This window comes from Procambarus clarkii, chromosome 25 (genome assembly GCF_040958095.1).
Source record: "Procambarus clarkii isolate CNS0578487 chromosome 25, FALCON_Pclarkii_2.0, whole genome shotgun sequence".
NCBI classification, from domain to species: Eukaryota; Metazoa; Arthropoda; class Malacostraca; order Decapoda; family Cambaridae; genus Procambarus; species Procambarus clarkii.
The window spans coordinates 16,719,851-16,736,343 of record NC_091174.1 but is presented as its reverse complement, the minus strand read 5'-3'; the positions used below and the strand labels follow the sequence as shown (position 1 = coordinate 16,736,343).

The window sequence follows — 16,493 nt, the reverse complement described above, 5'->3', positions numbered from 1 at the left end:
ATGCGTATGAGAGATTGTGTGTCCTTAAATTATTTTTAAATACATATTTTCCTTCTTTGTCCTCACATCTAAGTGACACACGCATACTATACCTTGCGCATGGAGTTATCTTTTAGCACTAACAAAAATATTTGGATTAAACATAACTTTACAAAAAACATGCATATTATGTTAGCAACTGCATTGGTTCAATTTCTTAACCTGTTTTCAAAGTTAATTAATTTACATGTTCCTAATGATGATTACCTATTACCAAAAATGACTTGTTTGTTCCATTAATGATTTACATGCTCCCACGATGATTTACATATTCCCACGATGACTTACCTGTTCCCACGATGACTTACCTGTTCCCACGATGACTTACCTGTTCCCACGATGACTTACCTGTTCCCACGATGACTTACCTGTTCCCACGATGACTTACCTGTTCCCACGATGACTTACCTGTTCCCATGATGATTTACCTGTTCCCACGATGATTTACCTGTTCCCACGATGACTTACCTGTTTCCATGATGAATTACCTGTTCCCATGATGACTTACCTGTTCCCACGATGACTTACCTGTTCCCACGATGACTTACCTGTTCCCATGATGACTGACCTGTTCCCACGATGACTTACCTGTTCCCACGATGACGTACCTGTTCCCATGATGACTTACCTGTTCCCATGATGATTTACCTGTTCCCATGATGATTTACCTGTTCCCACGATGATTTACCTGTTCTCACGATGACTTACCTGTTCCCACGATGACTTACCTGTTCCCACGATGACTTACCTGTTCCCATGATGATTTACCTGTTCCCACGATGACTTACCTGTTTCCATGATGACTTACCTGTTCCCACAATGACTTACCTGTTTCCATGATGACTTACCTGTTCCCATGATGACTTACCGGTTCCCATCATGATTTACCTGTTCTCACGATGACTTACCTGTTCCCACGATGACTTACTTTTCCATGATGACTTACCTGTTCCCACAATGACTTACCTGTTTCCATGATGACTTACCTGTCCCATGATGACTTACCAGTTCCCATCATGATTTACCTGTTCCCACGATGACTTACCTGTTCCCACGATGACTTACCTGTTCCCATGATGATTTACCTGTTCCCACGATGACTTACCTGTTTCCATGATGATTTACCTGTTCCCACAATGGCTTACCTGTTCCCACAATGACTTACCTGTTCCCACAATGACTTACCTGTTCCCACAATGACTTACCTGTTCCCACAATGACCTACCTGTTCCCACAATGACTTACCTGTTCCTAGGAAGACTTACCTGTTCCCAATGATAATAGCAACAAACCTTCCAGACTGCCAGGCTAGTTATGCGAATGAGATCGTCATGAAGTTGTGCCATGGACATCGACAGTGCCACCTGGAAGCGAATCCACAAGTGTTTGGCAAACCTTGCTCGGCTGACTCCAGGATGTACTTGACGACGGCTTACACTTGTGGTAAGATATTCTTTTGTTGTTTTCTTACTATTCAGGACTAATGTAACACAAGAATGGATTATCTAACTATATGGGTGAGCATTTCTTGCAATGCTGCTAACACATGCAGCATTTCAGGCATTGTATATGTTGATAGGGCATTTTTAAGGAGTGATTCTTTTAATTCGTTTATATTCAAAGTTATACTCTTATACTCTTTAATAATCACAGTATAGTCTTGTATTGATCGAAATAATTGTATTGCCTTGTATTCACTTGCTGTTCAAGGTCAGCTGATAGAGAATGCAGTGCATGTTTTATTTTCTCAAAACCCCCATACAGAGCATGGACTGCATCAAAATGTGCTGACCATCGTGTGTCAGACATACGCTTGACAACAAAATATTTTCCTAAAGATGATGTCAATACATTCCAGCGATGAGTAGAATCAGCAAAAAAATTAATGCAGATGCTGAATAAAGTCAAAGAATGTGACAGTCTGTAGACAACACTGCTGCATTTACTCCCCATCAAGTTCAGGCTGTGTCCAGCACAGGGGACATATATAGCAAAATCATTGTAATTATCAAAGTGTAATTATCTAAGAGTAGTTACAGGATGAGAGCTACTCTCGTGGTGTCCTGTGTACCCATGTCCCGTCTACCCTCAGATTCGTAGTCCTGAAGTTCCGGGTTCGATCCCCGGTGGAGGCGGAGACAAAGGGGCAAAATGTTTCTTTCACCCTGATGCCCCTGTTACCTAGCAGTAAATAGGTACCTGGGAGTTAGACAGCTGCTACGGGCTGCTTCTTGGGGATGGAAGCCTGGTCGAGGACCAGGCCGCGGGGACACTAAGCCCCGAAATCATCTCAAGATAACCTCAAGATAACCCAGCATTCTTTGTCATATAACACTTTGAAACTACTGACGGTTTTGGCCTCCACCAACTTCTCACCTAACTTGTTCCAACCGTCTACCACACTGCGAAAGTGAATTTTCTTATATTTCTTCGGCATCTTTGTTTAGTTAGTTTAAATCTATGACCTCTTGTTCTTGAAGTTCCAGGTTTCAGGAATCTTCCCTATCAATTTTATCAATTCCTGTTACTATTTTGTACGTAGTGATCTTATCACCTCTTTTTTTTTTCTTCTGTCTTCTAGTTTTGGCATATTTAATGCCTCTAACCTCTCCTCATAACTCTTGCCCTTCAGTTCTGGGAGCCACTTAGTAGCATGTCTTTACACCTTTTCCAGTTTGTTGATGTGCTTTTTAAGATATGGGCACCATACAACCGCTGCATATTCTAGCTTTGGACTAACAAAAGTCGTGAACAATTTTTTTAGTATTTTGCCATCCATGTATTTAAAAGCAATTCTGAAGTTAGAAAGCATGGTATAGGCTCCTTGCACAACGTTCTTTATGTTGTCTTCAGGTGATAGTTTTCTATCTAGAACCTCCCCTAGATCTCTTTCTTTATCAGAATTCTTCAAAGATTTCTCACATAATTTAAAGGTTGTGTGGGGTCTATGTTCCCCTATTCCACATTCCATAACATGGCATTTATTCACATTAAATTCCATTTGCCAAGTGGTGCTCCATATACTTATTTTGTCCAGGTCTTCTTGAAGGGCATGACAATCATCTAAGTTTCTTATCCTTCCTATTATCGTAGCATCATCAGCAAACATGTTCATATAATTCTGTATTCCATCTGGTAGATCATTTATGTAGACAATGAAGATCACCGGTGCAAGAACTGAACCCTGTGGTACTCTACTTGTGACATTTCTCCAGTCCGATACATTGCCTCTGATTACTGCCCTCATTTTCTATCAGCCAGAAAATTTTTCATCCATGTTAGAAGCTTACCTGTCACCCCTCCAATATTTTCCAGTTTCCAGAATAACCTCTTATGTGGAACTGGGTTGAAAGCCTTTTTTAGGTCCAAATAGATGCAGTCAACCCAACCATCTCTTTCCTGTAAAATCTCTGTGGCTCGATCATAGAAACTGAGTAAATTCGATACACAGTATCTTCCAGATCGAAAACCATACTGTCTGTCTGATATTATATCATTTCTCTCCAGGTGTTCTACCCATTTAGTTTTGATTATTTTTCAATATTTTGACTATTACACTTGTCAGTGATACAGGTCTATAATTGAGGGGGTCTTCCCTGCTGCCACTCTTGTTGATTTTAACTATGTTAGACTTTTTCCACATATCTGCTACAACTCCTGTACACAGGGATGTCTGAAAAATCAGCTGAAATGGAATGATGAGCTCAGTTGCACATTCTCTCAGAACCCATGGTGAAACTCCATCTGGGCCAACTGCTTTGTTCTTACTTAGCTTAAAGAGCATTTGTTTAACTTCGTCTCTAGACACCTCTATGTGCTCTATGCTGTTCTCTGGAATTCTTATTTCGTCTGGTTCTCTGAAGATCTCATTTTGTACAAACACACTTTGGAACTTTTTTTTTTAAGTTTTACACATTTTCTTTTCATTTTCCATGTATCTGTCCCCCATTTTCAACCTCTGAATATTATCCTTTACCTGCAGCTTGCTTTTAATGAATTTATAGAAAAGGCCTGGATCTGATTTACACTTGTCTGCTATAATGTTCTCAAAGTTCCTCTCTGTCTCTCTCCTTACTGACGTGTAGTTGTTTCTTGCATCTTTGTATCACTGATATGTTTGGGGGTTTGGCCTCTTCCTATAATGATTCCATGCTTGTGTTTTTTTATCTCTGCCCCCTCTTGCAATTTCTGTTGAACCAACCCTGTTTCCTAGGTCTGCATCTCAGTTTTGGTATGAATGTTTGTGTGCCTTCATCGTATATTTCGCAAAATTTGGCATACATCTCATTTACTTCCTTGCCTAGAAACAAATCTGTCCAATTATACCTATGAAAAAAAAGTTCTAAGTTCCCCATAGCGTCCTCTCTTGAAATCGAGTTTAAGAACTGTTTCCATGTCCCCATTCTCTACTAGACTATATCGCATAGCGTATTTAATGTCCAAGAGGATGTGATCACTCTTTTCCAAGGGAGGAAGGTACTGGATGTCAAATACCTCCTCTTCTTTCCTGGTGAATATTAAATCCAGTACCGACGGAACATCCCCTTCCCTCATTCTTGTGGCCTGCTTGAAATGTTGATACATGAATGTCTCCAAGATAAGGTTTACAAATCTGTCTGTCCAAATGTCCTCTGTTCTTGCCTCATAGGCCTCCCAGTCTATTGCCTTAAAGTTGAAGTTCCCCAGTACCAACAATCGGGATTTATCTTTGTCAGCTCTTACCATAATCTCTCTCATGACCATTATGAGGCCCTCTCGTTTGTCATCCAGTTCTTCCTTTGTCCATCTGTTGCTTCCTGGTGGGCTGTAGGCATTTACAATTAACAGCTTATCATCTTGATTCCAGACCTGCAATGCCATTATGTCAATATCTCGAGGGTTTTCTATTATACCTCTTTTACACCAGAAAGTTGGTATTCTTTCTTTAATTGAGTTGGTATCTTACTGGTATTTTTTCACCAGCACAGCCACTCCTTCCCCCTTCCTGTTTTTTTTTTTTCTGCCACTCTCACTTGTTGGGCAACTTTTAAAGATATAAGGAATATTACTGGAACAAAGGTGTAGCATTCAAGAAAGCACTTAAGTTTCTGCAGGAGTTTGATTTTGAAAATTTGGATTTGTTAGGTTAAGAATATTTGGGTTTCTAGGCTGCTAATGCAAAAAGCCTTATCAGAGAATACCATCCCCAAGAATGGGATGATGCTTGGATATTGTAAATATTCTTAGTATTTAATAAAAATGAATATAAACATTAATTTATTCCAATTTCTGATTATAGTTCCCAAGAAAATTCTAAAGACAACATCACAAGAGGACGATGAAGAGAAGGAAGTAGGGGAGGAGGCCCAGGAGGAGGGCAGCCTTATGTTCCCAGCCTTGCCAGATCCGTTCTCACCTGCATCTCCTCCACAGCACACACAAACTCCTACTGTATTTTATAATCCCACAGTCACCACCAAAACTTCTAATAAAAAAAGTAAGATAAGCTTATCATAGCTTCTGACTTGCTTTTTTGCTGTATAGACTATGTCACATGGGCTATACAGCAAATTAATTGTGCACTAAATACACAATACTGTATACTACTTTAGTTATTAGGTCTGTCCATGTGTTGAGATTTGAGTTAAACTATGTGAATTGTATAATCTGTATCCAAGTCATTATGGAACCATCTAGAAGTATATATAACGACTCTTTCTCTTCGACCTTTTTATCTATACTGTAATCTGGCATATGACATTTTGAAGCTTCCAATGGTTTTTGCATCCACCACCCTGTCAATTTATTCCATCTTCTGCTTTGCTGGCAAGAGAATGTGTAAACTTTTGTCAACTGTGTTGATCAAGAATAGCATGTGATCAAAAGAGGATGCATTAGCTTCAGTCATTTAATAGTACAGTGGAACCTCGAGTGACGAGCGGCTCCAGTTACAAGCATTTAGAGTAACGAGCAGGTCACACGCAGAAAATGTGTTTCGATTGACGAGCTTTCCCTCGATTAATGAGCGTTCCTGCTGGTTCTCGGACACCTCCAACGACAGTTTTGTTGTTGTTCCACAAGATGAGTTTTCCACATGACGAGTTTGGTGCCAGAACTGATTAAACTCGGTAATCAAGGCGCCACTGTATGTCTTTGCACCTATTTTGTTTATTTATATTCTTTTTGAGATATGAAACCCCGAAAAACAAACAGGCCAGGAGGCCTGGGAAGAAGAAAAACACCGACGATCTGCATTGAGTAAAACAAGTAATCAGTAGAACACCAACGCAATGCTGAAAAGAACACCACGATGAGAAGCCCTGCCTCCTACAAGACACATCAGCGAGCACCCATAAGAACTCCACTCTACCACCAAACTGCAGCATCAGCTGCAATTCTTACCCACGGTGGTTGGGCCTCTGATCTTTCATCTCCCCTCTTCACCTCGTCTCCAGTTCCTCGCTCAAGATTTCTGCATCCTCGCCCCTGTCTTCAACCCCCTGCTTGCCTGCTCTAGGGCTTTTTAATCGGTTAAATGAAACCCCACAACTGCTACATAAATCTGATTGGGACTCTCATATATCACAAAAATTTATTTAACATATCTCTATCAATGAATTTAAAGTTGATTATAAAATTGGAAAGTATAGCATAGCCTCTAGCTATGCTTTTGTTGTGTTTTTTTTTTTTATAAAAGTTAATTATTCATAATCCCTTCATTACATTATACTTTGTAAGAGTTCTATAGCATTGTTTCACATAATTTGTAGGTTTGGTGTGGTCTATTTTCACCTGTTCTACACTCCATTACATGTCATCTATCAACATGAATTCCATTTATCATATGTTACTGTTGGGAAGTCTAAATAAAACCAGTACCAGCATGAAAGTAGTAGGTAATTATTGATAGAAGGCACCAAGCTGGGGAGATTATGTAGCACCATTAGTGTTGTTGAATATTCAAAAGGCACTAGTTATCACCAAGGATGCCAACACGACAACAAAAGCACACAAGACAAGCCGATGTTGGATCCACTAAGGTTTCTATTGAGGGGACTTATGACCATGATAGACAGTTGGGAAGCAACATGCATGAATGTCCTGAGAATTGGGACATTTTTAGGGGGCTATGTGGGTTAAGTTATAACTGTATTTCAGTAAGTTATCTTACCTTCAGTGGACTGTAAGACTTGGGTTGTTTGTTATTATGTTCCATACCTCTCCACAGGGGTAGGGGGGGGAGTTATTTATTAATGTAATATTTAATTAATTTAGAAGTATTCCATTTAGTGGTGAATTGTTTGCTTGAACTTAAATATTTGGTCAATTGTGGTGAATGAAATTAATTCTCAAATACTTGAACTTTTGATGGATCAATACTTTGGTATTTACTCAAAATCTATTTATGATTGTTACTTAATGGGCTAAATACTATTTGTGAAATATTAAATAACTTTGGTTTGGTTATCTATCTTTGGTTATTTAGTACAGTACTAAATGAGTAATTAAATGAGAAAGACCTCAGCTGCAAGTGTCTGACGTTCCGTGTTGGTCAGTTTCATCATCCAGTATGGCTACTGTAAGCTGGCATCAGACTCTGGGACATGTAATAATCCTTGGACAGCACCTGCCAATAATTTTAGCATTAGGCTCACAATATCAGTACTGTATATAATTACTAAGAGATTTGTAACCCCATGATCTACACACTTTAATTGAGTTTGGAAAGAGATGACACTCACATGCTGGTACAGTACAAGCATACATACATATACATACTGGCAAGAAATTATATCTATAACAGAGTCAAAGGTTCACTTATCATCGTAAGCAAGGGTCAGAGTTAATGTATGTTGAACATGGATGTGTAGAATGACCGTAAACTAACAAGTGAAGCTATCGCTACTGCTTAAACCATCCGCAGTGTGAGCATCAGTTCACACTATGAGTAACGATGAGCGAGAGTTATGACTTCCACCTTCCTTCTCCCCCCCCCTTTCTCCCAACCTCTAGTGAGAGAGAGCGCCTCTTTCATGTTATTTAATTATTTGCAGCACAAAGCTCTTCATTATGGTGAATGTGGATTCAGTTGGGTTTTTTAAGAACTGGTTAATTTATTCTAACCATATAACTCTGTAAAATATAATTAGAGATCAATTGTCCCTGAATTGTGTACTGAGGTGTGATCCTGGGTGGTATGGGCTGATTAACTACACAGTTATAATTTACACACTAATATGCTAATTAGACTTAAACTGAGAGTAACACTCATAAGGTTTTAATTTAACATTTTTTAATTAAAGTTATGTGGAAATTATTTTCCACAACATTCTATAAGGAGGTGCACGACTTTAAGAGGAACGATGCAGTTTGGACAATAAGGAGCAGGGCAGCATTCCATTAAGTGCCATATGAGTTAAGCATGTATGTTATATACTTAACCTAGCCAGAGCCATTTGTCAGTACCTCCAGAAAGAACAGGACAAGACTCGAAGTAATGTCTAAAAGCATTTGACATGGAGGCAGGAAATATGGGGTGACCCAAAACAAACACGTGTCAAAGATCAATCACAAACATTTAGGAGAATCTTTATATAGAAGAGGACTAACATAATCACAATGGGGCAAGAACAACCTGCTTCCGAGTAAAAGTACCAGCACAAGTCTTACACACAGAGAACCTGAAGCCATGATTCGTGGCATCAGGATGACACGGTATCAATCACAAGTTGGAGCTGGTGTTGTACCAGTATGAAAATTATGATGTTATAGTGATGTCTCACATGTCATGCACACCATATAAAAAAAAATTTATCACAAATTTTTTGAGGGTTTTGTTAGATGTATTTAAATATTGATGGCATAAAGGCGAAACATACTTTTCTCAGGTTTTACCCACACATTTATTGAGGTTGTGTCTTTACGTATCTTTGTATTTTCCATTCAACCATTATATTAGTGATTTTTGTTAAGATAAAGAAATCATACAGCTTGTGAATACAGTACTTATATCCTTGCATGTATAAGAATGTATTTTTTTAAGTTTATTATTGTCCTATATTTTGTTTAATGTGTTTAAGCATTAATGATAAATTGTGTATGCATTTAAAAATTTTACACTTTACATTGTGTATTTACAGGCGAGAGGGTCAATTCCCTAGACAAAGATTATCCTCGGGATGGTGTAGCCAAACCTGACCTCCTCAACTGTACAGTCACCATCCTCTCGGGCACTGGGGATCAGGAGATTGGCTTCTTAACAGAGTGGATGAGGGCTATAGCTTTTATGAAACGTAAGTTAACTCTGCAACTGCACCCATTTCTTAAGGTAAAAGACCCGTTTGGATCCCCTGTGATAACAGAAACAAAGAATATATACAACACACATTAACACTGTACATTATTAAGGATTAGTAAGTTGTGGTCCAAGTGCACACAAGTTAATAATAGATATTACAGTACTAGGATGAGATATAAAAGTAGACTGTTAAGCTACTGAAGTCACTGTATAAATATCCTAAATGCAAAATCAAGTCATAGGGACATTCTTGTTTACATGTTGATTCCAGTTAAAATTTGTTTGAAATGTTCTGTCATTTACTAATTTATTTATTTATTTATTTATTTATATACAAGAAGGTATATTGGGGGTTAAGAGAGTACATAGAAATGATGTTGATTTAGCACGCATAGCGTTTCGAGCAAGTCCTTAAATTAACAGATAATTTTAAATAGATAATTTATAGTAAAATTGAAAAAAATGTTTACAGGTACATTGTAAGAAATTTTGACAACAATAAACAGAGATTACATTTTATACACAATAATAACAATGCACTATAATGAACAAGGATTACTAGGTTCTTTAGGATAAAATTTCAGGATTATACATTGGTTTACTGTAGCACAATTTGAGGATTATTTCAAGGAGTAATGCAATAAAATATGCACTCAATATAACAACCATGATATCAGATGATATTAAAGATTACAATATTAAGTTACACGGCTTAGGTACATATATTGGGGGATGGGGAAGGGCGGGGAAGTCTGGCAAAATACAGGCGTTGACTTAGCAAGCGCTGAGGCGGTCTGCTTCACCCCAGTTGTCAGGCGGGAGTTACCACAAAGATATTATTACCTAATTATTTCAATGTCTCTGATTGATTTTTCTTAGTTTTTCTGCAGAAATATTATTCAATAGTGTATAGTGTGATATATTTATATAATAAAATGTTAGTATATTTTGGTAGCAGTCTTTCCTGTAGACATATATTATTAAATATGACCGAAAAAGTAAGATTAATAATTCTAACACGAATTTTCTCAATCTTTCGTACATTTCTTTTCACTGTTGGAGGTAATTAAAAAATCAATTCTCCAAAATTCCTTTTTATTTCTAGTCTGACGCGACACGAGCGCGTTTCGTAAAACTTATTACATTTTCAAAGACTTTAGTTTACAAATACACAACTGAATAGAACTTAAACATGTCCGATTTTGTTTATATCTACATTTGAGTGAGGTGGATGGGGTGAGGTGGCATTAATAGGGTATTAATTTCATCAACACAAGACAGAACAAGAGGTGGCATTAATAGGGTATTAATTTCATCAACACAAGACAGAACAAGAGGTGGCATTAATAGGGTATTAATTTCATCATGATGAAATTAATACCCTATTAATGCCACCTCTTGTTCTGTCTTGTGTTGATGAAATTAATACCCCTATTAATGCCACCTCACCCCATCCACCTCACTCAAATGTAGATATAAACAAAATCGGAGATGTTTAAGTACTATTCAGTTGTGTATTTGTAAACTAAAGTCTTTGAAAATGTAATAAGTTTTACGAAACGCGCTCGTGTCGCGTCAGACTAGAAGTAAAAATGAATTTTGGAGAATTGATTTTTTAATTACCTCCAACAGTGAAAAGAAATGTACGAAAGATTGAGAAAATTCGTGTTAGAATTATTAATCTTACTTTTTCGGTCATATTTAATAATATAATAAAATGTGTGAATCATCGCTGTACTCAAAATTATGGTGTGCATGTTATTGATTCAATTATTATGTTCATAAAACAGTGAACAAATATTTTGTCGGTTTTTACACTCTATACACAGGTTGTATATAAAAATATCTGCATGTTTTGTTCACCACAATGAACCACTAAGTTGATAATGCGAGTCAAAAAGCAAGGAGTGGCCACATCTGCCACCCAGCCACTCGCCACCACTCACTCCCTCAAAAACTCCTCATTCGCCTCCCACCATACTGTTTTTGCTTTTTATTCACTATATACAGACGTTATGTATAAGTATCTGCATGTTCTATTCACCATGACTGTTCATCTAAGCTGGTATAGTGCACAAAGAGCATAGTGGTCACCCTTACACAGCATGACAAGTCGGGAAGATGTTGCCACCTCCCTCACCATAATGGCTTCTCCCAATACTTCTTTTGCTGTTATTATACTATATATGCACATTATATATAAGTATATACATTTGTGTTCATCATAGCAAACCACTAATCTTGTATGGTGATGGCAGACAGTAACAGGTTGCCACACAACTGATGTTAACCCTCAATGGTTTAAGGCCAGATGCACTAACATTCCTCCATCAAGTATATTGTTTGTGGTGTTATTGCACAATATACACACATTATATATAAGTATCTACATGTTTTGTTCACCATAAATGTTCAACTAAGCTGGTATAGTGCCCTTAAGCATAGTGGCCACCCTTACACAGTATGACAAGTCATACAAGGTAGGAAACTATGAAGATGAAATTAGGTACTTTTTAGTTTTGTTTTTTAATTAGGCAAAAGTTGGACAGCTTTTCAATTCATTAGGGAGTGAGTTCCATAGATTAGGTACCTTTATTTGCAGTGTGTGTTTACACAGATTAAGTTTAACTCTGGGGATATCAAAGAGATATTTATGTCAGGTGTGGTGAGTATGTGTTCTATTACATCTGTCCAGGAAGAGTTTCAGAACAGGGTTTGCACATAAGAAAAGAGTTTTATAAATGTAATTGACACAAGAGAATGTATGGAGTGAATTTATGTTTAGCATGTTTAGTGATTTAAACAGGGGAGCTGTGTGTTGTCTGAAAGCAGAAAGCAAGCAGATATGGGGTATGTATATCTCTAACTCTGTTGGTAGTCCTTCCCGCTTGGCCCCCATGAGTGAACACATCCCGGGGGTTCAGCTTTAGAAGTTTGTTTGGTAGACTTTGGCTCCGGATTGCAGTACCCTGCCTGGGCTTCTCTTAGAGTGTCTTCAAAGTTAAGGGCCCTGGGAAACCCCACGAGGGCTACGTACTCACCTAATTGTACTCACCTAATTGTACTCACCTAATTGTGCTTGCAGGGATTGAGCTTTGGCTCTTTGGTCCCGTGTGGTGCGATGGATGTGACCCCTTAGTCCCCCTCACGTCTTGCGAGTTGGAAGGTTGCTCTGACCCTTGTCTCAGGGTGACACTCGCCAGTTTTGCCTCCGCCATGCTGCCTGTTGGGTCAGTGATTGTTTTGACCCGGAGTCGTGCGACATGTGTTGTCTGTACATACTCCAGTTCACCCAAGCCTCTGATACTGATATGCGGGTGCAGGCAGCTACAGAGTTGCGTGCTAGATTTAGGTTGCTGCAACGAGCTCGGTTGGTTACAGCCCTGGATGCCCCGAGACTGCCCAGTTTTGGTTATAGGGACCCGGACTTGGGGGTGGGAATCGCTTCGGCTCTGGTTCTGTCCACCCCTCCTAGTTCTTCCCTTTCTGTAGTTCATTTCGCCCCCTCCCTTGCTTCCGGGTCCTGAGCATCTGAGGGTTTCGGAGTTGGAGCAGGGTCTAGTTGGTGTTGAGACTCGGGCGGTCTTGGGGGTGTCCCCTTCTGTGGTTGCGGCGGAGGCATTCGAGCCTGGTCCTTCTGCCAGAGCTTTTGGGTCTGGCCAGTGGGCCCCCTTTGTTCCTGTTTTTTCAACAGCTCCCGCCTTTTCTTTGGAGGTGGAGGGGTGTGGAGGCCGGCTCGGCCCTGGGTCCTCAGGCGAGGTTCCCGGGGTTGGACCCTATTGGACCCCGCCTGGGTTTTTCTGCCCTCCGAGCAGGGCTTGGTGTTACAAGGAGAGGGGTTCTTTTTCGCTCCCTCCACATATGAATTGGATATGAAGTCCACCCCTCCCCAGGTTCGGTTCCATGACCTCGTGGGTTCTTCGGTTCCGTTTTTCTGGAGGTTTTCGGCTTCCCAGGTCTCGCCTTCTAAGGTATGGAAAGCCTTGGCATCTTACCTCCTGCATGCCCTGGATTATGCCTTCGTGATGGATCCGTGTTGCTTCATGTACGGCTCTTCTGGTTCGTACTGGGTTTTTTATGAAGTTCCGGAGTCGTCCTGGTTGGCAGACTGTCTTCTTTTTTCGTTGGAGGCTTGGCACATGTTCTGTCGGTCCCGCGCGCATGAGTGGTGAGAGACTCATTTGGTGTTTCAGGTTTTCCTGGGGGCGCCTTCGAATACCTCAATGCTTGTTTGTTCGCCCCTGCCCTTCCACGGGATGTTTGTGTCATGCAGCTTCATGTGCAGGTTCCTTTCCTTTCGGCTGCCTTGGTGGCAGAGAATTTGCTTACATGTGGCCTGCTTACTTCGGCCCTGTGTTTCTTTTCCCTCCTTGAGTTGTCCTCAAAGAGTTGAGTTGTTGTTGAGTTGACTGTCTTGAGTTGGATGTGGGCGCGCTTGGGGCTGCTGCTGAGTTTGGTGTGCTGCCCTCTGTGGTGCGGGCATCGTCTGTTTTGTTGAAGCTCTTTGCGCCACTCTGGCATGATGACGTTTTGCGGTTCTATGCTTCTCGCCTCGCACGTCGGCAGGCGGTGCTGACTTCCTCCTTAGAATCTGCTTGGGCCCTGTCTCTTCAGTTGTCTTCGCCTTTTTGTCCATTGCTGTTTGCTGAGTCTGCTGTGGTGCAATACCTGCAGGCGGCCTCGGTTAGTTGTCGGCCTATGTCTGAGTAATTGTTGCTCCTGGGGGCTCGTGGGGGGCCTTCCCAGGAAGGTCGTGCCAGGGCTCGGGTTTTTTTTTCATCATGGTAGGCTATTGGTGCCAGATTCGGGGCAGGCACAGCCTACGGTTCTGGCTGTTTCTGGTCGGCGTGGGGATTACACTGTTCATCGCTTAGGTTCTCGCAAGGCGTGTCGGCCCTTTTGCGCTTCGTCACGTTGATATGGCAATGGGGGGGGGCGGCTTGCCCTGTTTGCTCACACCTGTTTCCACGATTCGTGGGCTTTTCAAGTCGTTTTGTGTGGCCTGTGGTGGCATTGGGTGGCTCCTCCTCCCTTGGGGGTTCGGGGCTGGCAGGGCAGGCCTCTTCTCCTGCGTTCTGTCTTTGTCATCTCGGAGTGGGTTTGCTTGGGCATGGTCGAAACAACGTCGTACCTCAGGTGGGTTTCCCACCGGTTTCTAGTCCCGAAACGGGACTGTACGGACCTCCGGTTCATTCTGGACTTGTCCCATCTGAACCCGTGGGTTTTGTGCTCCTCGTTCTGGATGACTACGCTGTCCTAGGTCCGTCTACTTTTGGAGGGGGTGTCCCTGGACTTTAAGGACGCATATTGGTACATCCTGGTTCATCCGGGGTTCAGGGACTCGCTCGGGTTTGTTGTGGGACATCAAGGTTACCTCTTTCGTTGTCTTCCCTTCGGGTTGTATCTGGCACCTCGCATTTTCACACGCCTTACTTGGGCCGTGGTGACCCGCCTGCATCTGCTAAGTGTTCGGGTGCTGGCCTATCTCGATGATTGGCTGGTTTGGGCTCCCAGCAGGTCCTCTTGTCTGCTAGCCAGGGTTTTGGTTCTTTTCCAGCTTGCCGGATTTGAGTTCTTGGTGAACTGGAGGAAGTCCCATCTGGTTCCCTCTCAGGTTCGGTCTTGACTAGGTCTAGTTTGGGACGCTCGCACTGCTTCCTTGTCTCTTCCTCCAGCGGCTCTTGCGCCTGCGATCCCACCTTCACCCGTTTCTGCGGGGTTCTCGGGTCACAAGGCGGTTACTCGAGAGTTTGTGCAGGAGCCAGAATTTTACCATGATAGTCTACCTGCCGGGTCGGGTGTGACTTCGTCAGCTGTTCTGGTTCCTTCGGGGCCGGCCCTTCCGCCTCTCTCGCGATCGTTGGGTTCGGCCACCGGGGGCTTTACGTCGGTTGCTGCGTCGCCGACTTCCTCTTCGGGATTTTTGGAGTTCGGTGCCTTGGTGCCTTCCCGAACCCTCCCTTGATGTGTACAATGACACGTCGTCTCTTGGCTGGGGTTTTGTGACCAGTGCTCACCAGGCCGGCCAGGGGCGGTGGGGTCTGTCCTTCCGTCGGGCTTGCAGCACGGTACTGGAATTTGCAGGGGTGTGGATGTCACTCCAGAGGATTCGAGTCACTGGCCCGAATCCCAGGCCAGTGACTTTTTCCCGGGCCCTCGACGTTCGTAAATTTGCTGCTTTGGCTTCTGTGTTTGGCAACATCTCTTGGGTGGACATTCGGGCCAGCGGTTTTTGGAGATTGAACAGGGTCCTGGCCGCTCGCTACCTGGTGAATGTTCCTGGTCTGGTCGAGCCTGCGTTACTTTGGGTCGGCGATTGCAGCCAGTTGTCTCGACTTCGCGTTGAGGAGTGAGGACGGATCGCCTCCCGGGTAAGTCCCTGTTTTTCCTTATCTTTGGGTAGTTAGCTCCGGGGAGCGGATGGGGCTCCCCCCAGAAAACCAGCGTTAAATGTAATGAAATGCCATTTTCTGGGTGAGTCCTGGAGGCTCCCCGGCATCCCTCCCTCCTTCCGGTCAGCGGTGTGTTCACATTTTTGACATCCAGCCTAAGAACTAACGGTTGAGTCGCTGACAATGGGGTCTGGGGTGACAGTGACTCAGCGACATGATGAGGTTACCTTGAGGTTACCTTGAGGTGCTTCCGGGGCTTAGCGTCCCCGCGGCCCGGTAGTCGACCAGGCCTCCTGGTTGCCGGACTGATCAACCAGGCTGTTGGACGTGGCTGCTCGCAGCCTGACGTAAAGCATGACGTCATGCTTGATTGCTAATTTTCGTTTGGGGAGTTCTGTCCACTTGTTCAGTCTTCAGTCTCAATAGTGTACCAGAATAGGGGTTTGTTTTGGGGCGCCTACCTTTCTGGGTGCCTATCCCGGTCGATGGCAGACATAGAATGCTCCTAATCATAAGTGGGGGTCTCTATTGGCCATTGCTCCTCGTGCCTTTCTAGAGGGGGCCAGATTCTGGCTCGTGGTCTCCGGTAGGCAAGAACTCCATGCATTGACTGATGCCAGAAAGTTGTACATATCCATTCAGCCTGGATAGCTCTGGGGAGCCTCCGGGACTCGCCCAGAAAGGGCGTTTCATTACATTCAACGCTGTTTTTTGTTAGGCCTACAGTTGTGAATGGTTCTATAACCAGATAAGTTGAAAAGTTGGGTTTGGTCTTGACTTAGCCA

General features: G+C 42.3%; 1 protein-coding gene across 4 annotated transcripts in view; it reads left to right on the top strand.

Annotated features, from left to right (window-relative positions):
- LOC123756533 (uncharacterized) overlaps nt 1-16,493 on the top strand; it is a 319,015-nt gene that overhangs the window by 288,013 nt on the left and 14,509 nt on the right. For all 4 annotated transcript variants that reach the window (XM_069331349.1, XM_069331346.1, XM_069331347.1 and 1 more), the window contains exons 6-8: nt 1,339-1,482; nt 5,318-5,515; nt 9,159-9,311. In XM_069331349.1, the coding sequence (XP_069187450.1) occupies nt 1,339-1,482; nt 5,318-5,515; nt 9,159-9,311 (495 nt within the window). The remainder of the gene's footprint in view (nt 1-1,338; nt 1,483-5,317; nt 5,516-9,158; nt 9,312-16,493) is intronic.